This window comes from Prionailurus viverrinus, chromosome C1, assembly GCF_022837055.1.
Source record: "Prionailurus viverrinus isolate Anna chromosome C1, UM_Priviv_1.0, whole genome shotgun sequence".
Classification (NCBI taxonomy): Eukaryota; Metazoa; Chordata; class Mammalia; order Carnivora; family Felidae; genus Prionailurus; species Prionailurus viverrinus.
In genome coordinates, this window is record NC_062568.1 from 41,174,686 (window position 1) to 41,200,822 (window position 26,137).

General features: G+C 33.0%; 1 protein-coding gene and 1 long non-coding RNA gene across 7 annotated transcripts in view; one reads left to right on the plus strand and one right to left on the minus strand.

Annotated features, from left to right (window-relative positions):
• Positions 1–1,355: 1,355 nt before the first annotated feature.
• On the plus strand, positions 1,356–12,828 carry LOC125173621 (uncharacterized). Its single transcript, XR_007155094.1, has 3 exons — positions 1,356–1,513; positions 11,247–11,312; positions 12,641–12,828. It is a non-coding gene; the product is annotated as an uncharacterized LOC125173621 (long non-coding RNA).
• The window catches only part of GULP1 (GULP PTB domain containing engulfment adaptor 1), a 268,550-nt gene continuing 244,010 nt past the window's right edge, over positions 1,598–26,137 (minus strand). For all 6 annotated transcript variants that reach the window (XM_047872972.1, XM_047872970.1, XM_047872971.1 and 3 more), the window contains 3 exons: positions 13,844–13,982; positions 10,793–10,887; positions 1,598–3,578 (listed from right to left, as the gene is read on the minus strand). In XM_047872972.1, the coding sequence (XP_047728928.1) occupies positions 3,507–3,578; positions 10,793–10,887; positions 13,844–13,982 (306 nt within the window). In that variant the 3' untranslated portion in view covers positions 1,598–3,506. The remainder of the gene's footprint in view (positions 3,579–10,792; positions 10,888–13,843; positions 13,983–26,137) is intronic.

Sequence of the window (26,137 nt, forward strand, 5' to 3'; positions counted from 1 at the left end):
GAAATGCTTCCAGAGAAATGTAATCTCCATATTTCACAAAAATTTACTTGAAAGCAAGGACAGAGAAGAGCATAAATTATTTTTGGTGGTCTCCTTATTAGAGTAAGGAAATCCACTTTGGATGAATCCAGACAAAATATGTTTTATATGCAGGATTTCTAGAAGAAGTAGGTTACATTTGGACATTAACAATATATGATCAAGACATGAAACAAGTGTGTAAGAATTAAGGTTTTGTTCCATTTATGAGATGGACATTTAAGGAGGAAGTTCTTGAGAATCTGTCTGAGGTTATCTAGGAAGGAGAGGACACTTGTTAGGTCCTTCCTGCCTGAGATATGGGATCTGGGGGCAATACCAGCCATGATTATCTCAGCAATGTGTTTGCCACATATAAGCAGTGTAGTTTAGGTGGAGTCTGAGATTTAGTTGTCAAAATTGAGTCCAAGATTCTCCAACTAATTTAACAGAGGTTGAAATCCAAAATCATGAACAAATATTGAATTTGGAACTATATATGGAAACACTGGAACAGAAAAATATTAGCAGCCAGTTTTTTTTTCATAGTTATGTTAAATAACATCAAAAAGAGAAAAAAAACAACTTAGAAATGAGACAATGCAAATCTATCAGAAATTCGATCTGAACATAAATTCCCATAATGGGACCAAAACTTTTTTAAAAAAATTCAAATCCAAAATAAAATAAACGAAGAGAAAATTGTTGCCATTGAACTGGATATCTAACACTGTAGACATTAGCCAGTGCTAGGTACCCACATTTAAACATAGTTAAATATATATACTCTCTGGGAAGATTTCGGTTCACACGGTACTTTTGTACATATTGTTTTTCACGCATTCGTTCATGTATTGCCTTACTTGTCCCTTATGACAGTAAACTAACTGAAGGCAGAAATCTGGTCTTCAATTTAACAATGTTAAGTAAGCAAACTTACGAGATGTGTTCTTACCCACATGATATACATTATCACATAAAGTGAGTCAAAAATGAACGTTATTGAATAGATCGATGAATTGCTCATTGGTGTGCAAACCCTGTGCATTTGAGTCCTGTGAATCTTTAAAATACTACTGTGTTTTCAAAAGGCTCAAAACGTCATGATATTCCAGTGAGCCACAACTCAGATCTTTTATCAACTCCACCTTTTAAAGCCTATCAGCCAAGAAAGCCTTTACATTATTACCAGGCTAAAAAGGCTCTGAATTTTGAAAAGAGGTATTTACATAATACGGTCATTGCACCAGATGCTTCTAGTGAGATCACAAACTACATTATGACCTATCTCACCAGCAGGACCAAGTCCACTGTTTCCACAACTGAATGGTATTCGCTTATGCAGCTAAAATGTGTGTGGGCTATAAGAAATGAAGTTAAAAGTAAAGTTCATTAATCCCTTTCCTTTCTTTTCCCTGCCTCCCTTCCTTCATTCCTTTGTTCCTTCGTTCCTTCTTCTCTTAGGCTTCATTTTATGACCAGGAAACTTTGTTATGTAAGTAGCTTCAGAATGTTTCTAACTTAACTAGAGATTATTTAATGAGTAAATTACACCATTTATTTATTTAAAATTATTTATTCTCAGCAAAATCAAACATATCATTGAGTTTACATAGAAATACAATTTTCAACTGGATCTTCATAAAAATGCACTGGTGAAATAAATGTTCATACTTAATGACCAATTATGTACTATTTAGTCATGCCAGTAGCAGAACTGATTACCATTAAAAATTGGTAAAGTAACATGTCTTAAGTGTGCAAATACCATCTTAGTACTCTATTGTGTTACCATTGATAATAAATGGCTGCTAAATATATACCTATTACATAAAGCTTTTTAAAGTACAATAAAAATACAAATTCTATCTGTTAAAAAAAAGCCATTGAAATGGCTTCTAAACATCCTCATTATACAAATTCCAAAATACTATATGGCAAACAAAATTATAAAGATTCTTCTTTATGAAACATATACTAACCTCTAATTAAGGTACAACTTAGCAGATAACAGAAAACAAGGCTTATATATACCATAGAACATCATGAAGGTACATACAAATATAATATTGCATAAGCATATTTGATTTCTTTTCCTACTGAATATGTACCTTTAGCACTTGACAGAAATTCCCATGAGTAAAATAAAAATCTACTTTTAAGATCTACCCCTAATCTAAGCTCATATTTTCAAATTTAATCTATTTTTCTTATGATGCGATGAACCAAATTTTAAATTTTGACCATAGATTTTTCTTGCACTGAGTACAAATTAAAGGTTATTACATAATGGGCAAATGCATAGGAAGCAAACATTTTTAAGGGTCAGAGCTCATCAACACATTATGAATTAAGTACAAGAAAATTTTATTGTTTATGTTGAACCAAACTGAGAAGCCACTTGTTTTTTGTGAAAAATGAGATTCTGACTTCAACAAAAACAAATACAAATTAAATTTGCTAAATAATATTGATGATTCATAAAGAATAGTTGTCATAGATTTCAAAATATCAAAACTAATGGGTCATCACAAAATAAAATTTGGTGAGAAAATATCTATGAAAAGGAGAAAATACGAGAAGAATAATATTATTCAGTGAGAAAAAATATAGTTGGTAAAGTATACATGGGTAATAGACATTGCAACCATAGACAGCCTAAATTTCAAATATTTTTTTAGGAAATATTAGCTCAGATGATGTTGAGATGCTTAGCAATGTAAATCCTTATCTCATTAGATAGGTGTCTACCTTATCTCATTAGAAATTAAATATTAAGTGTTTTGCGAAGAGCAAATTTTCATTTTTTCCCATAATCTTTATTTATGAAATAAATAAAAGACTTAGAGTATAACTGATAATAATAGATAACACTATTACTTTGTTTTTGCTAACAAATACTCTATTTGGTTTAATTATTATTGGTAATTATATTTTTGCTATTTTACTTGCTACAAATGACCTCGTGGCATTATATTCAAAGTTTCATTTTGCAATGACATGAACAACATTTAATCCATAAAATAACATCTGTCTAATGGATGGTAACATGTTTATTGGTTTGAATATAGAACATATTTAGCTTGGCATTGGTATATCTTGTCAAGACTTTGAAAGGTATCATTAAAGTATGGCTTTTGGGAATCAATAATGAACTAGCAGCCTGGAGAATGAACACAAATTTCAAGATGCTAATTATTTAGAACTCAGACACAAGACAGATATTTGGGTAATCTGTTTTTTGATTATAAATTCATCTACAAGAGAAACAGAAAGGAACATAAAAGTATGATTTACTTTACAATTAGTTGTTTTTGAAATAAATGTTATAGATCAATAATGAACATTTTACTAAAATAATTTTCAAAAAGTTAAGATTTTCAAAAATATATTGGCACATGAATACTACCTTTCATAAAATAATAATGAATGATGTACATGTATAGAAAAACAAATTAAACACAAATCTGGATCTCTTGTTCTTGACATCAGCACCTGCTGTCTAATGGGTCGAGACAAAATACTGTGCCTTCAAGAGTTAGTCCCATTTTGAACCCCTCCTGTAAAACAGAGTAAAATAATTAAAATAGGAAATGCTTATGGCAGTAATGACAATAATAATAGTGATAATAATGATAATCAGGCAATAAAGAGTCTCTGAATAGAAGTTGAAATCTTCATGCTTTGATCAGCTAAGAAAAAATACGTCAAATGCTGGTTTGTCAAAATTTTATATTGGCGTATATCCCAGACAGTTGTGTAGACCCATTAGCATTTTAAATGTTTTAAATATATGTGAAGTTAGCATGCATGAAAGACAAAAGAAAACAGAAATATATGGAGTTAACTAGTTTTAAGACTTACATGTTTTATTTCAATAAAATCTGTAATGCCATTCTACTCTAGTTTAAATTTCCTCTGTTGGCTTTAAAGATCAATATTCATTTAAATATAAGTAAGATAGCTAGACCTCAAGTTTGATGAAAGGTTCAACAGAGCCTTATAGTTTTCATCTTTTCTTCCTGGTTGCCACTGTCCAGAGCTAGGTAAAATACTTTTAGTAAACACAATGCCATATCCTATGTGCAGACCACTTTCTAATGGAGGAAGCTTCCTCTACTAGTCCTGCTATTTCTTCTTTTTAAAAATTTTTTTAATATTTTTATTTATTTTTGAGACACAGAGAGAGCATGAGCAGGGGAGGGGCAGAGAAAGAGGGAGACACAGAATCTTAAGCAGGCTCCAGGTTCTGAGCTGTCAGCACAGTGCCTGAGGCAGGGCTCGAACTCACGGACTGTGAGATCATGACCTGAGCTGAAGTCAGACGCTTAACCGGCTGAGCCACCCAAGCGCCCCGTCCTGCTATTTCTTACAGTTGCAAGTTGTAGCTTTGAGTCTCACTCCCCCTAAGCATGTTTTAGATGTTTCTGGAAGTTAAGTTGTCTCTGACTTATTGAGAGCAAGTACACAATTGCTGTGAAAAGTTTTCTTCCTCCTAAGATTTTGTGTTAAAAGTTGGTGGCAAGGGGCGCCTGCGTGGCTGTCAGTTGGGTGTCCAACTTCGGCTCAGGTCATGATCTTACAGCTCAAGTCCCCTGGAGCTTGCTTCAGATTCTGTATCTTCCTCTCTCTCTGCCCTCCCCTGTTCAAACTCTCTCTCTCTCTCTCTCTCTCTCTCTCTCTGTATCTCTCTCTCTCAAAAATAAACATTAAAAAAAGTTAGTGGCAAAAGAGTTTGTCCTCTACTCCAAGCTCTCTTCATTTTTGCATAAGGTAATGGGCTCTCTCCAGTTTTCCATCTCCTCTATCCCCACCCTTGCTCTTAATCTATGCACACTGGCCTGCCAAAGAAGAGAGAAAAAGCAGGGACTCACATTAATGAAAGGAACTGGGGCTACATTTTAGGTTTTTTTGTAGAAGCACGGTGGCAGTTTCTATATATATATATATATACTTTACCTTTCTCTCTTACTAACAGAACTGAAATTTTGTTCAGGGAGGTAATTTGTAATTTGGGGTGACCATGTGACGTATTATTGGTGAGTGAAAATGTAAACAGACTATTCTTGTGGAAAATAAAACATCACTCAGAAAGAAGTCTTTTGTCCTCTGTTCTCCTTTGTATTTTATTTCATTAGACTGTATCTACTTGTATGTTGGCCAGTTGTGTATCTCTTTGCATTGCCCCAAATTACTTTTGTTTACTACAGGTGTCTAACATACTTATTACAAATTCAGTGTGAACATTATCATACAGTAGAAGAAAATCATTTTAAAACTGCAAGCCACACCTCATTTGCTGTTAACACGGCGAATGCTCTTCATTATACCTACATTATAAAGGCCACATAGCAGTGCCACTACTGCAAAGGGTTTTCAAAACTTTTTCCCAGAACTTACAGTACAAATTACAGTTAGTTGAGTAAAAGTCAGAGTACTTACCGTTATTTTTAAAAAGGCTGTTCTTATCACAAGAAGAAATATTTTACCTTATGTATGCATATATTTTAAACAGCTGCCAAGTACTTAGGAAAGTCAACCTTTAAGTTGAAGATAGTATAAATTAACTAATTTTATAAATATTTTATTTGGATATGTGAGGATCTGTGTCCTAGGTCATCTTCTGGTATGTTAGACAGACAGATAGATAGATAGATGATAGATAGATAGGTAGATAGATAGATGATAGATAGATGATAGATAGATAGATAGATAGATGATAGATAGATGATAGATAGATAGATGATAGATAGATAGAGGATAGATAGATAGATAGATGATAGATAGATAGATGATAGATAGATAGATAGAGGATAGATAGATAGATAGATAGGCAGACAGTGTAGATATGTATTAACTTTGGAAAGATTTGATACCATACAGTGTTTTAAAATTGTTCTCAGTTCATTCTGAAGTTAAACCACTATCACTTCAACTACTTATCAGTGTGTTAGTAGTGTTTGAAAGGCAGAATAGCAATCAAAGTAAAATAGGGATTGGTCACTATTTCAATAATTTAAAAATGTAGATCTCTTACAAGAATATCTCCATAGTGATTTAAGAAGGATCCTTTCGGAATCCCCATAGATGAATTTAATCATCCCCATTAACAGACACATTGTTATATTGCCCTTTGGTTTTCTTTACTCCTCAGATAAAATTTCTCACAGTTTCTAACCTTCCCTCCTAGGTTTCATTTAGTAAATCATGATTTAATGACCACTGAATCTTCCTCAGGTTCCATATCCACTTGAATTTTAAAACTTCAAATGAAAATGAGGCTTTATTTTATTTATGTAGTGATGGAAGTTATCGTAAACTAGTATCACACAAAAGAATAATTTTATTAATATATTATTTATTTTTTCTAATATATTATTAATGATTCACTTTTTATATGAAATATTTTGCCCAGTTGCATGTTTTTATTTTGAAATAGAGAGAAAAGCATATCAAGGAAGGAAAACCACTCTTACATAAGAATTATGAACATATTGAAGTATGTTCTTTGAGTCTCCTTTTCATCTATGTATAGATTTTTTAAAAACAATTTTAATAACAGTATAAAAACTATATATTATATACAACTTTCTTATTTATTTTAATGTATCACATATATATATATAATTTTTATACTTTTTTAAAATCTAGGAGAACAAAGTTTCTATATTGGGTTCCCATAAAGCTAATGATTATATAATATTTTATTATTTTTTAAAAAAATACAAGTATAGATGACACACAATTTACATTAGTCTCAAGTGTACAACATGGTGATTACTATTTACATACATTATGCAATGCTCATTATGCAGTTACCATCTGTCACCGTAAAAGTTATAATATCATTGACTGTATTTCCTATGCCTTATTTCCATCCCTGTGATTTATTTATTTTATAACTGGAAGTTTGTACCTCTTAATCCCCTTATTCCTACTGTCTCTTCACTAGTCTTCCCTCCAGCAACCAGGAATCTATTAACTTTAAAAAAAATTTTTTTTAATGTTTATTTATTTTTGAGAGAGAGAGAATGCGAGTGTGTTAGGGGCAGAGAGAGAGGGAGACACAGAATCCGAAGCAGGCTCCAGGCTCCAAGCTGTCAGCACAGAGCCCGACGTGGGGCTCGAACTCACGAGCTGTGAGATCATGACCTGAGCTGAAGTCAGATGCTCAACTGACTGAGTCACCCAGGTGCCCCTCTATTAACTTTTTAATATGATTTAATTGTATCTAGTATTTTATAATTATTCTTAAAGTTAACTAGATGTTTTTGTCTGTAGAGATTTTCTTCATTTAGAGTCATTTTCTTCTCAGAATAGACTTCATTGAAGTTTTTGATGTCAAAAAGAAATATAAGTATTAGTAACAAATCTCCAAAGGGATGCTATGGATGGACCCTTGCCCATCAATGACTGAGTGCTTGTCCATCATATTTTCACTTGCACTGATCATTAATAAGGAAATAAAATATTTAATTTGCTTGATTAAAATAGCATTTCTAGTTCTTTGTTTAATTTGTATATTTTCTTTGATTAAATTAGACATGTTTACATACATGTTAGCCCCTGGTGGTCTGTGAACTACCCCTTTTTTATTTATCTGATTGTTTACTTTTCTAATTATGTGTCTTTTTACTTTAATTATGTGTATGTGATATATTTATAGATTTTTTTTTAATTTTTTTCAACGTTTTTATTTTATTTTTGGGACAGAGAGAGACAGAGCATGAACGGGGGAGGGGCAGAGAGAGAGGGAGACACAGAATCGGAAACAGGCTCCAGGCTCCGAGCCATCAGCCCAGAGCCTGACGCGGGGCTCGAACTCACGGACCGCGAGATCGTGACCTGGCTGAAGTCGGACGCTTAACCGACTGCGCCACCCAGGCGCCCCTATATATTTATAGATTTTTTAAGAGAAAAGAAAAAACTACAAAGAACTATAGAAATTCTTCTGTATACATATTTTACATTTACCTTAAATGTGTACATTTAAAACTAAAGTACAAGTTTTTCTTTTCTGTATTAAAATTTCTTTCCAACTCAAAAGTCTGATAAATATTCAATTGTATTTTAACATTTTAAACTGGCAATTCTTTCTGAAATTTACTTGGATATTTGTTGTAAGTTACAGCTGTACCTTGATCTTCTACCAAATTAGTAACCAGTTGATTTAACAACCCCTTAATGCAAAATTCTTTCATCCTTCACTGATTTGCCATGCTTCTTTTTTAATGTATTAAATTATTATAACTTAGACGTTACACATCTAGGTTATCATTACTATTTTACTGATTTGTCTGTCAGTGACACATACCAGAAAGTTTAAACTATGTCACATTAAATAACATTATTAATTTCAAACAAATATTTAATTTTCCAACAATTTATAATGAAATATGGCTTAACATTTCAGGTTAACTTCTGACATGCACAAGATATTTTTGTGATTTCCTCTGTAAATTAAAGAGAAAACCCAAACATCTCACTAGGCTTATTAACTCATTATTTATACACCCACTGTTCTCTAATGTTTTTACATTATGTGCAAAGATAAAAATAGTAGCCAAATGTGTGCATTAGATTAATTAGGCTTACAAGATTAATAGCAAAAGTTGTCATAGACTTTAGATGGAGAAAATATTATTTTACTTTAGTTAAAGTGACCTTGCAATAAATCTTGAACTAAGGAAAAACAAACAAACAAAACAAAACAAAAAAACAGACAAGCAATGAGGTAGACAATGCAATAATGACTACATCATTGAAAAAAGAACTTTAAAGTATGAGTTATAAAACCTCTTTAAACACAACTAATAATCAGAGACATCCATATGAAACTGCTGTTTGGATATTTATTAAGTAGAGCATGCAAATATTAAGGTTTTAGCTTTAAGGAGTTGTAAGTTGTTTAAAATTATTATGAAAATGATATACCAACCATCTCTGGCGCTACCCACCATGAAAGCAGAAAAGAATAAAAAAGACATTAAGAAAATATTAGAAATGACAAAACAAAAAACAAAGCAAAAATACCATAGCTTAACATTACTTAACTAACACATCACTAAATCATTCCAATACAGTGTCTCTCAAAGTTAGTTCCGACAAAAATCTGGAGATGTAGGCTTATTTTAAAAAATCTATAGCAAATTCTTCAGTTTTGTGGAAATTAAAAAACATTAAAAGAAAAGCACTCTTTATGATTTTAATGCTTGGGAACAAACACCACTGTGCCCATGTTTGTGTCTGTTCTAATAAAAGCATTAGCCCCAAGTAGCATAAACCTAATTGGTAAAACTATTGAAAATGGACAGGAATTGATTTCACATGAAATAAAGTATTCTTGGTAAATAACCATGCCCTATTTGAGTGAAAGTTTCATAGTATTTGAAATATAGAAAAGAGGGAGAGAAATTGTACTATCAAACAGGATACATGCCGAAATCAACAGAAGTTGGATATTGGTGGTTTTAGTTTCAGCCAGATAACATCATCCACCTTGTTGAAGTTCTTAATTTAAATCAATTTTATTAGGTGTTGTAATTTTGCTTTTATGTAATTTATAATTTTTGAATTAATAGTTGTATCAGAGCTATAAGAATAAGTTATGTATACCTGTTTTGGAAAATTTTTAAGAAATGTTATAACAATTTAAGCCAATATAAAGGATTTAAAATAATTTTTTTCACATAAAAGGAAATTATGAATCACCCAACTTGAGAAATGTTGTTTTAACATATACTTTGAAAATCTCAAGGTGTATGTTAAATAATGCAACTTTTAAGATGCAGGCATTATTATCTCTAAAACAATAAAGAAATTCACATAATACCTAGAAAAGAAGAAGAGTGCTTCATAGCTGTAGTCCAAAATGAGTGGAAGGATATTTATATTATCTTTCTAGAAAGGAGTGTTTCATCAGTGTTAGATGATCAGAATCCACCATTAATTTTTTTTGTCCAGGAAATGAAGCATAGAGAATTCATTGCCTATAAGTGGCAACAACTCCTTCTCTTCACTCACTGCCTCTTCCCAATCAGCTTCATATAATTGGTCTTTGCCTACATTCTACCATACACAAAGTCTTTTCAATAAAAAATAGGATATAATAACCACCAAAATATAAAGGACAAATATAAAGAGAAGTCTTTTTCCTGGTGCTTTTAAGATTATTTATTAATCACAGCCCACAATACCTTCAAACTTTCAGCACAATTCAGAATTGAAAAATAAAAGAGGGAGAGAGAAATGGAAACCCAACTGGACTACGTTCCTAAAGAAGTTGTCACTGGGTGCCTGCTTTTTCAATAAGAACCCAGAAGTTATGAGCCATAACTACAATGCTTCTTTTAAAAGAGACTGATTTTACTCTCACAAAGATTTTCCTTCATCTATCCATGTACAATCTGAAATTCATAATTGTTAAAAACTGAGTTGAAATCTTGTAAGTCTAGTGCAATGACCCTGCAATTTTTGGATTTCAAAGTAATGAACCATTTAAATCCATGCAATTTTGTATAAAAAAAGAACCAGCTGATTGTCACTGTAAATTGTACTATTAAAAACAAAACAAAACACAATAAAACCTTATCCTTAGCATCTGTAGGAACATTTTTAGGACTAAATATATATGATTATTTTAAAGTAATTGTTTCAAGTAAGTTTTCATAGGGATAATAATTCAAGGAAAGGGTAGTTTTGGTATATAACATTCTCTGTGTCCCATATTAAAAAGAAATAAACCATTTATAAGCCAATCTGTTAAAACAGTCACCTGCATCTCATCTAATTTTGATTGAATATCTGGAGGGAAATCCCCTGCTCCACAGTTAAATGGGTCAAAAGGTTCTGCTCCAAACAGGTCCCGTTCTAAAAGGAGGAAAAATAATTTAGTAAATGAAATGACAGAAAGTGAGTTGAGTGAGTTAGATTTCAAAGGCAAGATTACATAAAGAACTACTCACATAACCAAATGAGCTCCTATCCACACACACTTTATGCTGGGTTTCCCTGAGCTTAGACTAGTGAAACACCAACAAAGAAGCCAAGATCCATTTTATGACAGTATTAAAAACTGGTTACAGAGGATTATTACCCAGAGAGGTTTCTGTGTCTTTAATTAAGACTTCCCAATATCAAATTCACAGACATTTGATAATTAGTATATTACAATACCTACATTTTACTGAAGCAATTTAAATTAACTACAATAACATTACTTTTTGAAGACCTCTATTCCTTACGGATGCCTTTGTAACACAACAGTGAAGCAGTATGTGGGACTGAGCAGATTGGTAAGTAGTTTACTAATAGCTCGTGATACCTTAATCTCACATTTATTCAGAAAAAAATGTAAGGCACGTTGTTTCATGTACTATGAAATCGTATCACCTTCCTAAATAAACACAATGGGACAGGTTCTTTAAAAATGTCTTCTATCCTAGAAACAGATTTCCTTTTAAAAATACCAATAATAGAATATCAAATAGCTCTCTGTACATAAATTCTAAAGTATGCATTTTTTAATCATTAAGGAAGCAACAAAGTTAAAATTGATGTTTGTAATTTATAAAATTATGGCCTATTATATGATTTAGAAATTTAAAAATTATGAAACTTCTCTCCTCTGAATCATTCAAATGCAGCCTTAATTGACACAACTTTAAAAAATTATATAGGTGCATGCGAATTTATAATGTATTAAACTTTTCATTTGTAAAAAAAATTATATTCTCAAAATTCAATGCTATGTAAGAAATAATATTTATGTTCTTTCTTCTACCATATCCTCTAAATTATGAACCCTCATTATTAAAGGTTCTTGCTTTTCTAGTTATAACTTTTTTTTCAAATTCATGTATTAAATAAATAAAAAAAATTTATAAGTTTCTGGTGCTGGTAAGTATTATATAAATAAGAGGGACGTAGAATTTATAATCCAAATAAAGACATTTAAGTTTTAAGATAAAAGTAATGCTTCTGACAGTTACACCGGGACAAAAGAGATAAACCAGAACGGTCCTAAACAAATGGAAATGTATTGTCACCTTATACGTGACCTATAGGTATTATATATGGGTATTATATATATATATATATATATATATGCAGTCACCTTATATATATGGTGTTATTGTCGTTGTTATTTATTTTCCTCAGTCTGGTGTTACTTAAGCAATACACCAGAACTTGGAGAACAGAGGAACTTTTCTTTGGAGGAATGCCTTGGTTACCCCCATACCACGAGTACCTCCAACAATGCTTTTACACATGAAAGATATTTGTGAAAAGAAATGAATTAATAAAAACAAAGTAGAGTTGGCCAGAAGGAATAGAGATTTTTATTACAGGCATTTTATTGTTTGATATGCCTTTGAAAAATCTAGACATATCAAATGTCTAAAATGGAACACATTTTCCCCCTTCTCTACTTCTAATTTTCCCTGTTAACAACATTTGGTCTAAAATCCTGAATCATCATTGATTTTGAACTCTCAATACCATCCTGACATATTATTCCTTCAAATATTTTCAAATCTATTTGCTCTTTTCAATTTATATTTTGACCTGTATTAAAACCCTCTTTTGGAGATCTATGGCTAATTTGCATTTCAAATTCCAGATTGCAACCCAAGTCTATCATATGTGTTAAACAAATGCCCAATGGACTAAATAAATGAATGAATAAATCAGCGATGAAATCCAAGGAAGTAAAAAACAGTAAAGGAAGAGATGTGGACACTCACAAGGACAAAAAATACCCCATCATGATATCAGGATATTGGCAACATTTGCTAAAAACACACTATGACATGTATATTATGGATTATTCTCTGAAAAAATATTTTGTGTTGGCACAAAATATATTCAAATGAATTTAAATATATATCTCAATTTATGTGCAAGTTTGACATATTTTTATAAACTGATTTCTGAAGTTTCCAATGTTATTCTCTAAAATTTATTGAATACTTAATGTGTGTAGTATACTTGGGTTAAGTTCCACAAGGGGAAACAAATAAATTAAAGGCCCTGACATACTTTAAGCCCTAAGCCAAAACTTCAGAGTTATATTAAAAATGTCTTAATATGAACTAGAGAGGATGCAATAAAGCATAAGATGTAAAACTCTCTTTTCTTCGATTTCCCTTTGCATGTAATGACTGACCATGGACGTTGGGGAGTATTCTTTAAGTTTCTGTGACATGGTGCAGATCAAAATATAATCAAGACATTGAAAATGAGCTTCTGTTATATGCTTTCTAATCCATCAATCAGAGACTTTAATGTACCTTCCAAATGTATAGAAAGTAAATCAGAAAAGCAATGTATATATAGTATGTTAGATATCAAGTAAAAAATCCTTATATAGGGGTAAAAAACAAATCACACAATCCATATATTTACATATTTCTTTAACTAAGAATTTAATATAATCTAACAAAGAATTTAAACTGAACTCCATTAAACATGTTGAAAATATTAAAACCATTACCGCAAGCATTGTTTTTAATCGTTAAATTAAAACATTAGAAGTCTAACCCCAAATACAATAAAAATGTAATTAAATGCTTTTCATCATGATATAAATAACCCCATCTCATTTTTCAAAAAATTATTTCCAATGCAATACTGATGTCTTTGGTCGTATACTCTGAATTATAAAGTAAAATATGATTAACTTATTTGGCACATATAAACATAATTCTTTGGTAATTAACACTTTTAGTGAGCTTAAGATATATAACTTTCCATAAAGTGTTAATTAAACATTTAAAATGTACACAAATACAGCGAAGAATATTGTTTTCTTTAGAAAGCTTACTAATCTCAGTAGATCTACTAGGTATTGGAGGTGGCTGTGTGCCATTGCGGGTAGGTGTTGAAGATGGGTGTGATATTGGAGAAAATGGTATCATATCGAAGATGTCAGTGGAGGGTGACTTAGGTGTCACACTGCCTGCCTGCAATGAAAATAATATGAATTAAGGCAGTATTTCAGGTAGATACATTGCAATGCTATTTCATATGCATATAAAACATATATAAACAACAATAAATTCAGCTGAATCATATGAACTTGACATTTTATAGATCAAAAATAGTTAAATGTTGGCAATTTCATGTGATTTAATCAGTCACACCAAATGCTTATTGGCAAGAAAGCAAAAGAAAATTTCTGCAACAATGATCTCAAAGATGATGGCAAAAATGGTGAGAAACTATTCTATATAGATATAAGAGATATTGGATTTTTCTGTATATCTAGAAATAATTGCCATTTGTATCAGAGGATTGGAAATATTAGAAGCTATATAAAAACATGATTTCAATAATAGTTTTGCATAAGATTATGTTTTAGACAGAGATAACTGGACATAAACAATACATCTTCTTATATGACCATTCAAATGCAAATGATAACAACTTTAAAAATTTTTAAAGAGTATATTTTAATTTGTATTAATAACTACAATGATAGCTAACTATTATACTCACTGCAGTGCCTTTTATTCTTGGGTAAGACTTCATAGTTTTCTATGAGAAATAGCTACCTTGTGAAATAAATTAATAATCACTAAAAATACCACCAAAATCATTAAGCTATCTGGGTCAGTCTGGGCCAGGATGTAACATAAGAATGAAACAATCATCACTTTGCCATTCAGGGGGAAAAAACACACACAAACGGGTACACACAATCTATAAAAGAAAGAGAATTCCCATTTTGGAGAAGAATAGTAAGGAAAAACTTGCTTTTCCTCAAAGAACATGAACAGAGATTACTTAAGAGTGTTTCATAGTAAAATTAGACTCTTCAGAATACACTTATTTTTCTAAATCACAGATAATGAAGGTAATGGAAGATAAATAAGGCTGATTGTAAAGAGTGACAGATTTGCTATTCAGTCAATATGGCCATTAGCACATTTTTTTCATGAAGGAAAATTGCTGTCATCTCCTTTTCTTTAATACCCTGCTCACTTTATCAGTCATAAATACTGTCCAAAGACTTTAAGGCAACTTTATCCCTCAGCCCTTTCCTCCTACTCAGGAATAGTTTTCCTAATCAACCCATCCCTCTAGCTGCCCTGGCAGCTCTCTCCTCTTTCTCAGGATATAAAGATACTCAAATCTTGACTGTTTTTAAAGCAAACCAATCAGAAATGTCTTTCCTCTGTCTCTCTTTACTACTCTAGCCTCTCATCTCTCTTACTCTTTCCCTCAAGGTTAAGCTCCTCAGAAGAGATACTCATATCAATTGAGACTTTTTTTTTTTGGTACCAAATGCTGCTGAAACTGCTTTTACCAATATCACTGATGACCTGACTTCCCAGTTGCTATATCAGTGGGTCCTTTGAAGTTACCTGTCCTATTTTGTCTTTCTGTGGATATGTACACAATCACCACTCGTTACTTGAAACTTTGATATCAGGTAAAAGGAAGTAAAAATGAATGGCACACAAAGTTGCCAGGTCATATCACATTGATTCTGGACACACCTGATTTTTTTCATTACACTATAAATGGCACATTTTAGTAGACTTTAAAAAACATATGTGGGATAGTAAAAAAGGCTTTTGTGCTTAGCAAATTACATGAGGTCTTGGGATGCTGCTCTCACTGATTGGCTTGGGAAGGCCACATTTAGAAGGAGGTGGTATTAACAGTCCCAATGACAGTCTGGAATCAGGCGAGTTGACAGGAGTGACAGTAATGGAAGAAATATTTAGACAGGAAGATGAATCATCATCACTACTACGCCAGAAAGAGGATAAGCATCTCTGAAACCCATGTTGCTCATGATCAGACACTTGGTGCAGCAGCTGTAAAGGAATGACAGAGAAATACACTAAGGAGAAGAAAGAAGACATGGAGGAAAAAGGAAAAAGTATATTATGAAAATTTATTTGTAAAATGATATTTTGCAAAAAGGTAAGTCATTTCAAAATAACTTTACTAAAAATTTAAAAAAATAATAAAAATTGTTTGTGTATACTTTCTTATTGCAACAGTCCTCAGATTTGAGAATGTTTGACTATTTCTCACTAAAATATTACATTACTAGGACTTGAGAGGAAGACAATAAAGAGTAAAGCTTGATGATTTATTTCGATTAGAGCTTCTGTGTAATGACATGGGAAAAGGAAGTATAATAACAAGAAAAAAAGCAATAACTGAAGTAGGAGTAACGTCTAGTAAAAAGTAATGACTTTGTAGAATTTTCAAAAAGGGTTACAACAATCATTTTAAATTTAACACTCAAAACACTCTTTTGTAATATAAGTATTAGTAATTTTATGTCCTTGTTACAATAAAGATATGGGAAAATTAAGGCCCATATGTTCTTTGTGATTTATTCCTATAGAGGTTAAATTCAAAACAATCTGACAGCAATTATCACCACCTTCCTATGGGTAGTGAGTTCCAAATGAGAAGATTTCTCAGGAAAGGGCAATCTCGAATTAATGAGATAATAAATAGTTAGATAATCAGTAAGTGGATTGGATCTGGACATCAGTTTTTGGTTGACTTTTATAAGTTATTTCCATTACAGTGTGGAAAGCTACTGTCAAAAGCTGAGCTAGTAACAACTGGGCTGCCAGATGTCAGAGTGGTCAATGAAAACAACCAAAATGAAAGTAATAATTAAGCCTTTATTCACTTACTGTTGTAGTATAAGCAAGATGCCAGAAAGAAGATGCTGGCCTCATCAATGTCCCATTTTCTTCTCCAGGAAATGGAACTGGACTAAGGTCAGAAGTACCAGTGCAAAAGCAAGGCACTGTCTCTCTATTGAGGGAGCCCTGAACTAAAGGTCTTGCTGGTTTGTTGGTGTCCTTGTTATTTTTTGTTGTTATTGTTTTGAGGGAGGGGTCACGACAAGGGAAGGAAATGGAGGAAGGGCTAGGAGTAGAAAAGTACTGAGTACTGAATCATAGTGGAGAAAGGAGTCTTCAAGGTCCTCATAAGATGGTCTTGACAGAGGCTTTTGAGAAGGCCATGGCCAAGGGCCTCCAATAAGGAGACCTCTGAATATAGGCAACTGGGCTAGGAATGCAGATATGTGTAAGAGCATGGCTGCCAGAGGTTGAGGGCGCTAAGTCCTTGACTGCAACTCCTCCATTCTATGCACTAAATCTGGCATAGGCAGGGCAGATTTCCCCCCAGTGAGACTTGCCAGGGGAAGACTTTGTAATTGCCTATGACTGGGCTGACAGGATTGGCCCTGGAGCCAGACTTCTAAGCTACAGGTCACACTTCAGAGATTTTTTTTAACATGGATTTTGAGGCAGCCAACACAAATATGGCTTTTGATAATCTCATAGTGAAAGGTTATAACCAAAATTATAGTTAGGAGAACCCACAAATTTGAAGGAAGTTTTTAAGATGGGAGTCATTTCTTCACTCGTTTCTCAAAGCAGAGGACAAAACCAGGCAGTGTAAAGTGACAGATTTAAACTGAAGGGAAGGTTCAGTGTGGAAACAAATTTCTGATGGTCTGAGTTATATAATTAATAACTATTAATATGCATATACAGTTACATAATCATTTTTTTCCTATTGACCTCCCTAACAATCTATCTGTAGATATGTATACATGTATGCACACACGTGTGTGTGTATATAATTTTAAAATCTATTTTATAGTCTACATAGTTTACTGTATAATTTTGTGATTGGTGGTCACCATATACTTTAAGTGACACTTGTAAGCTCCTTGTTTACAAAGTTTTTCCAAATTTTATCTAAAAGAAGTATTTCCAGGGCACCTGGGTGGCTCAGTCAATTAAGCATCTAACTCTTAATTTTGGCTCCGGTCATGATCTCAGGGTCGTGAGATCAAGCCCCACATTGGGCTCTGCACTGAGCATGGAGTCTGCTTAAGATTCTCTCTCTCTCTCTCTCTCTCTCTCTCTCTCTCTCTCTCTCTCTGACACATGTACACATGTGCATGTGCTCTCTCTCTCTCTCTCAAAAGTAAATATAAATAAATAAATAAATAAATAAATAAATAAATAAATAAAAGAAGTATTTTCTAAAAGACTATATAACACATCAGAGTTGTAGGCATATAATAAGCTGTCAACATATATCTACTGTCTAATTTATACTACAGCACTTTTTTTTTTCAATAGACTTCACACTCAGCATGAAGCCCAATGCAGGGTTTGAACCAACAACCCTGATATTAAGACCTCAGCTGAGATCAAAAGTCAAACACCTACATGACTGAGTCACCTGGGTATCCCTATATTAGAATAATTTTTAAATTTAAAAATGGAAAATTTTAAGAATATTTATACTGAGTAAACATAATATGATATTAAGTGGAAGTTGTCCTTGGTATCATCTGGCTTATAACATAAGTGAGGGTATTCTATATTATTTTATGACTTATATTGGTCAAAAAATCTTAACCAGATGCCTCAAAACAAATGAAGGCCAAAATAACCTAACTTATAAGTGCTCTAGTGTTTTATGACAGTGTTAATACTATGCCTTCTACTTGCTCTGAGAACATATACTTATATAACATGAAAATAATCAAGTTGTTAAATACACGAGTTAAGAGGCATTTTCACTTTCAAAATGGTAAAGCTGGGATATCTATCAATAGTTGTGGTATCTAAAGTTTAAGACTCTACCACTATCACAGGTTTCCTTTGGGTCAGTAATGAAGTTTTGGTCAACCGGCATTTATTGCTCAGTCACACAGATCTCTTAAAATACTGAATCAGTTGCTTTCAGATAATATTAAGAGATTGAACATTAAAATCTGGAGCTTTTCTTGAGAAGTTTGAAAATCTAGAAAGTAAGCCCACAGACTTGCCTGAAAATAATTGACTGGCAGTAACTGCTGTGCCATTTAAGTTGGGTATATGCTCCCTAATTCATTACTACCACCACATACCCATTACACATTTATGTCACAGCCTGGGCTGTACTGATGTCTTGTGTTTGTGATTCCTAACTTTGAAATGATTCAAGTCAAGGAATTAAATATTACATCTGTTAGATATTTTGAGTGGTGCTCATATGAGGACTTTAAGACACAGAACAGATTAACATAAGGGAAGGGAACCAAAAATAATATAAAAACAGCGAGGGGGACAAAATATGAGACTCTTAAATATGGAGAATAAACAGAGGGTTACTGGAGGGGTTGTTGGAGGGGGGATGGGCTAAATGGGTAAGGGGCATTGAGGAATCTACTCTTGAAATCATTGTTGCACTATACGCTAACTAATTTGGATGTAAATTAAAAAAATAAAATGAAAAAAAAGAAAGTTAAATAAAAAACATTTTGAGTGGTGGTTCTAAATTTAGGGGGTCAGGAGTTAGATATTTTGTAAGCTGCCATTTTTAACTCATTAAGGATATTTATTTATGAAATTAAATACATAGTTTAGATGAAAACAGCTTGATATTTTTATTTTGGGTCTTCTGTCAATATTTTGACAGATGGCTAGAAACCAAAATTTTTGCACTCTCTTACAGAAATTCTGGCACCACTGTTTAACTCGTCCTTTATGCTCATAATTCCAAGTGCTTTGGTCTTTATGAAGGTGCACAGGATCTGAATTATTAAACTAAGGAAACAAGGAGCTTTATGTTCAATCATTACATATTAATTACGCAGATGTTGTTAGGTTATTAAGGTCTATTAATCATGAATGCCCATATCTGAGATTCATTGTTGTAGTTTTGTAGCTTGCTCTAGGAAGCAGTGGCTTGGTGCATTTAGGCATGATGAATATTTCAACCTTAGCCTTGTCTAAATGTGACAGCAATGATGGAGTGTCATAGAAGGGTTTGCATTTTCAGTAAATGTTGAAAACATTTAAACAACAACAAAAAAACTGTATTAAACAGTTCTGTGGCAATATCTACAGAAATATTATTAGAATGATATCAAAATCAGGGCACCTGGGTGGCTCAGTTGGTTGAGCATCTGAATCTCGATTTCAGCTTGGGTCATGATTCCAGGGTCATGGGATCAAGCCCCATGTCAGGCTCTATGCTGAACATGGAGCCTCCTTGGGATTCTCTCTTTCCCTCTATGCCTCTCCCCAACTGTGCTCTCCCTCTTTCTCTCTCTCTCTAAAATAAGAAATTAAAAAAAAATGGTATCAAAATTTTACTTTAGGCTGTTAATGTTTTGGTAATATAAATATCCAAATATCCTTTTAAAATGTAAAACAACTTTAAGATTAAAATATGATTTAACATTACTATTAAAATAGAGTTTCAAAATTTTACTTAGAATTAAATTTACAAAGTAATTATTTAAATTTATATTTAAGGGATGATGTCTAAATTTTTCTAGTTGAAAAACTGGTAGATTATAAATAACACTAAAGATGAGGAAATACAATTGTGATGCAAAATATTCTAGCAGATCTTTCGATGCTGCCATGCAGATTCACACTTTCAAAGTTCACTATTATGTTACATTTTTAATATGACTTTAAGTTTTAATTTTTTTAATGTTTATTCATTTTTTGAGAGAGAGAGAGAGAGAGACAGAGTGCTAGTGGCGGAGGGACAGAGAGAGAGGGAAACACAGAATCTGAAGCAGGCTCCAGGCTCTGAGTTGTCAGCACAGAGCCTGACGTGGTGCTCGAACTCATGAACCACTAGATCAAGACCTGAGCTAAAGTCGGACGCTTAACTGACTGAGCCACCCAGGCACCCCGTGTTTTAAACGTAAAAACTTCTAGGGTTTAGAATTTATGGCATCGTGAATGTACTTTTTTTTTCAGATTTCTAGATTCACAATTTGGTTTTATTGGTCTCTTACTTGTAAGACCTATTATCTTGTTTGTTCTTACAACAAGGTCACGAGTTAAATGGACATGATTGTCTACATATCCCAAAGAGGAAAACTGCAACAAGAAATTAAATGATTTGATCGGGCATTCATGGTCAGAGCTGGAAGGGAATATATTTTTCTTCCCATTAGATAGAGTTTACTTCCTTAGAATCATTTTTTGTGCAAGTAACAATTATGAAAATGAAGCCATGAACCAGTAATCACTTTTTGTGGGCAACAAATGTTCTTAAATCAATGTCATGTTTAAAATTTATGCTTTTGTTTAAAGATTCACATTTGGCTTGTTGTGTAACTGAGAGTTTTCAAAATCTGCTCTTGCCCATCTTGACTTCAATAATAGTTGAGAAAACACTAGATGAAGATAAATAGGCAGTTTTGTTTACCCACAATGAAATACACATTTTAGGTTATAATTGTCCTATCAAGTCTAATCAGTGGCCACACAGTTGATTATGTAAAGGTAGAATTTTATCCAGTAACAAACACTTGGTTTAATTGAAAGGGAGACATTTATTTTACTCAGCAATAGAAAGTCCAGTACTTCTAAGGACTACAATTTTATTCATTTAACTTCCTGGCAAGAGTCCTATTTGGTTAAAAGCATCCATAGCCAGAAAAGTAAAATGTAAGCATCCAGGCACAAGAATCAAGAGGAACAATTTGATTGAACTTGCTATGCCCACATCTTATAATGGAACAATCTTCTGGGGGCATTCACGAGGCTAGGAGGGCAGAATAAACCTTTTTTTTCTGATATAAATACAGGCAGCACTGCCATGTGAATGTAATAAATGGAAATCAGATTGTTCCTAGATAATTAGTACCAAATGGTGGAAACCCAACCTCTAATCTATTGCCAAACCACTAGAACACAGCAAAAAGCAAACAGCACAGTCAAGTAACGGAAATTTCTCAGTGTATCTAAATGACTGTATAAAATAAGGACCCAATTTCTAAAACCAATGAAAAGATTTCCACAATTTCAGTGTGATACAGAGATATATAATATGGATACTATCAAAGGCTATTTCATTTGCCTTAGGAAAGGAACTTATTGAACAGAGTGGTATTTGGGAGACATGTAAGCATTATATTTGTCAAGAACAAGTTAAAAAATAGGATGGCAATTTATACATGAGAAAATAAAAAATGGATATATATTGAAGATATACATTGGTTTGTAGTTAGAAATGTCTTTTAATTTTAATATTGAGCAAAAAATAAGTCTCCTACTATGTTTTCTTAGCTAGAACTAAACTACTCTAGAACTTCATACTGGGTAAATTTATACTTGGTGTATTAACTAAAGCAATAAACAACAGTCCAATAAAAAATAGTCTTTTTCTGGTGACAGAAAAAAAAAAAACTTTTTTCATTCAAGTACTATAATCATGAGCCCAGATCTCCTTCTTTAGTTCCATAAGCATCTCCAGGTGGCTGTCCAGTAGGCAGAACTAATATGAGGAAAAGTGAAATATTCTTTGTTGTGCACCTTCACCAAGTCATGTCTATTTTGAAAAATGGTACCACTACCCAGATGCTCAGGATAAAACCCTACAGGACAATTCTGACCTCTCTTTTATTCTACAACCCCCAACCAATCCATCAGTAAGTCCTGAAAGCTCTACTTCCAAAATGTATCAAGTTACATACACCATCTGAAATGATAGAATTCTAGACTAATTTACTCTTCTCCCTCTCCTAGGATACTGAAATAGCCTCCTAGACAGTTTAGGGGACCTCATTTTGGCCTTTTTTACAGACCCTGGTGTATAGGTCAGTCAGATGATCCCCAAATCCCCTGTTTAAAACCTATAAGTAACTTCACAGTGCAATTAGAAAAAAAAAAAAATGAAATCTACCGGCCCTATAAAATCTAGCCCCTGACTCTCTCTCCAATGTCATCTCCAACTATTTTGGCTTATGGTCAGTATGTTCCAGGCACAAAGGTCTTGTTACTGTTTCCAGTCCTTTACACTGACTAACTTTTTACTATTCAGGTCTCAATTCGAATGCTACCTTCCCAGAAAGGGTTTCCCATGATTGCTGTCTCTAAAACAGTCCCCACCCATTCTTTCCTACTCTGCTCTATTTTATTTTATTCATAGCATATATCAGATTTGAATTTTTATATTTATTTATTCATTTACCTAGGAGTTGATTACCCATCCCCTTTTTCCCCCATGGGATATAAATTTCTTAACAGCTAAAATTCATATACTGCTAAAACCCAACAGCCTAGAATATCATATGACTTTATTAGACATTCAATAAATATTTTACAAGCTGCCATAACAGATCACAACTGTATCTAACGTGTGCAATTAGCAAATGTGAGAAAACAAAAATCAAAATGATATACACTGTCATACATAAGACATCTCACTAAGATACTATTTCATAAAAGGAGTGATGACTTGGTGGGATTAGGGAAAATAAAAATGAGATTACAATTTACACAATGAAAGTTTGAAAGGACTTTTTAGAATGCCTGAAGATTTTCATTAAAAGTTTGAACCTAAAATTACTTAGTTGTATCTTCAAAACACATCAGTATGACCAATTCCCAGTGATGTATATAACAAATACATGGATGGCTGGCCATCATCTAAGAAATAGCAACCTTTCCTTAGGGTGACTTTGGGGAGTGCAGGGAAGCGTATCTATGTTCTGACCCACACAGCAATTCCTTAATGTACAAAGGTTTTCAGTCTGGAACATTCTACTCAACAGGGCCTTACATTTTTAATTTATGATTTAACACAGAATAAAAGATTCAATACCTCTAAAACTGAATTTTCTGATGAGATCTGATTTCTTTGAACCATTGTTCTGTGTTATAGAAATTCAACTCTAACTTTGGGCCTCTTCCTAGGAAAAATAGCTTTTGATCTTTCAGTTATCTAATCAAATTTTACCAAAAATGTTTCTAAATTTTCTGACGGTTCCCATCATTGCCTTTATCTGCTATTTAATCACACACTGATAAAAGAACAGCATCCAAACCAGGGATTTGAATTATTTTCATTTTCTACATTACTTTTAATATCACCCCCCCCCCATAATTCCATTCCTACTTTTGTTCTCTTCTCTCCTTCTTTCCAAAGAGACTATTTAAAAGCTAAGATTAGAGATAAACCTTTTATTGTACTTTGACTAGTACTTGTTTGATGTGGACTACACTGTGTTTAACTTGCAAATCCTGATATTTCAAGAAATTGCTTTTTATATGCTTATTTTTATGAACTAAATTGTAGTGTCAAATCATTTACAGAGAACCATTTCTGAATTAGTGTTTTATATGGCAAAAGAGTTACTTCTGTGTGACTTCAGAAAATTTGGCTCCCAGTAGGGATCAAGACCTGTCTTGGGCTGGTCATTTGAGAAGAATCATCTGTCTTGGGGATTCCTCTCACCATAACACACTGAAAGCTCATGGAGAATCTGATGCCAAATTAATTTTATATACCAAACCCATCTATATTATAATTTTGATGTGCATAATTGGATTCATACTTCCTTTCAGCACTTCTTCAATTCATGTGTTAATTGCTGCCTCTAATCCTTTAAACAAACTGCTGAGAACTTTAGCCATTTTGGAGCATTCCATCCTTCAGTCCTTTGAAAGCAAAGGAAATAAAGTTTGTTTCCAGAGTTACAAGCCCAATAGGCATTTACTGTGCATTAACTTTGCTACACATGATGGCATTCTATGAAGTGCTTTGGGTCCTGGCTGTGTCCTATAAAACTGATGGCCAAATTTCATAAGAAAGTTGCAATTTAGAAAACTGCTTTTCCATAGACCCATTACAAGCTATTAAACAAGAGTTACCTATACTTTAAATTTATATTTTATTTACAATTTTCATTGTTTTTGAAATTCAATTTTAATAATTTGAATCATTAACAAACCTTAACAGAGTGGATATTTATAAGCATGACAGCATTTCATACTAAATAACTATAGATAAGTTAATTCAGTTCATTTTTTTAAGTTTATTTCTTTTTATTTTTTTTTTTTAATTTTTTTTTTCAACGTTTATTTATTTTTGGGACAGAGAGAGACAGAGCATGAACGGGGGGGGGGGGGGGGAGAGAGAGGGAGACAAGAATCGGAAACAGGCTCCAGGCTCTGAGCCATCAGCCCAGAGCCCAACGCGGGGCTCGAACTCACGGACCGCGAGATCGTGACCTGGCTGAAGTCGGACGCTTAACCGACTGCGCCACCCAGGCGCCCCAAGTTTATTTCTTTTTAGAGAGAGAAAGAGAGAGAGAGAGAGCGGGCGCCCCAGAGAGGGAGAGAGAATTCCAAGCAGGCTCCGTACTGTCAGCGCACAGCCCAAAGCAGAGCTCAAACTCATGAACTGTGAGATCATGACCTGAGCTGAGATCAAGAGTTGGATGCTTAACCAACAGAGCCCCCCAGGTGCCCCTAATTCAGCTCATTTTTAGTATCAGAAAATTGGGAGATCATTTTAAGAAATGTGAAATAAATATAGCACTTGGTGTTATATTAATATATTTCACAGTTACCTAAGTAAAATTGAAAATGAAAGGCAAATATATTTGTTCATAATCTCTCCAAAAAATATTCAGGCATCAGATATCTTGTAGCAATTCAAAAATGTTGAGTCTCCTTCCTTTAAAAATCAAATAATTTTTATTTTTTTATCTTAAAGAAGATGTACATCCTTCAGTATAACAGCAATTTCAAAAACAATAAGCCTTTAGAAACTGAAAAATTATAAGACAAGTAATTTTTCAAGTTAAAATAAAGAGAAAATACAAGGATATTGCTATGACAAAAGAATATAATTGCAAACATAATTTAAGTTATTTACATAATGATCATTGAAGCAATAATTTTGTGTATTCAATGCAAAAAAATGGGTTAGAGAAAATTACATCTATTTTTAAAATTCAACCTTTAGTTATAGTCTTTGAAGCATTCTACTGAGACACATTCAGTACTGAGATGAACACAATGCTTATAATAGTTATTAAATGACAACTTCTGGAGAGGTGATCCTTTTTTTTTTTTTAAGCTTATTTATTTATTTTGAGAGAGAGAGAGAGAGAGCACACACAAAGTGCACACGCACACACATGCAAGCAGGAGAGGGGCAGAAGGAGAGGGAGAGAGAATCTTAAGCAGGCTCCACACCCAATGCAGAGCCCAACCCAGTGCTCAGTTTTACGACTGTGAGATCATGACTTGAGCCAAAATCAAGAGCTGGATGCTCAACTGACAGCCATCCAGGCACCCCTGGCTAATCCTTT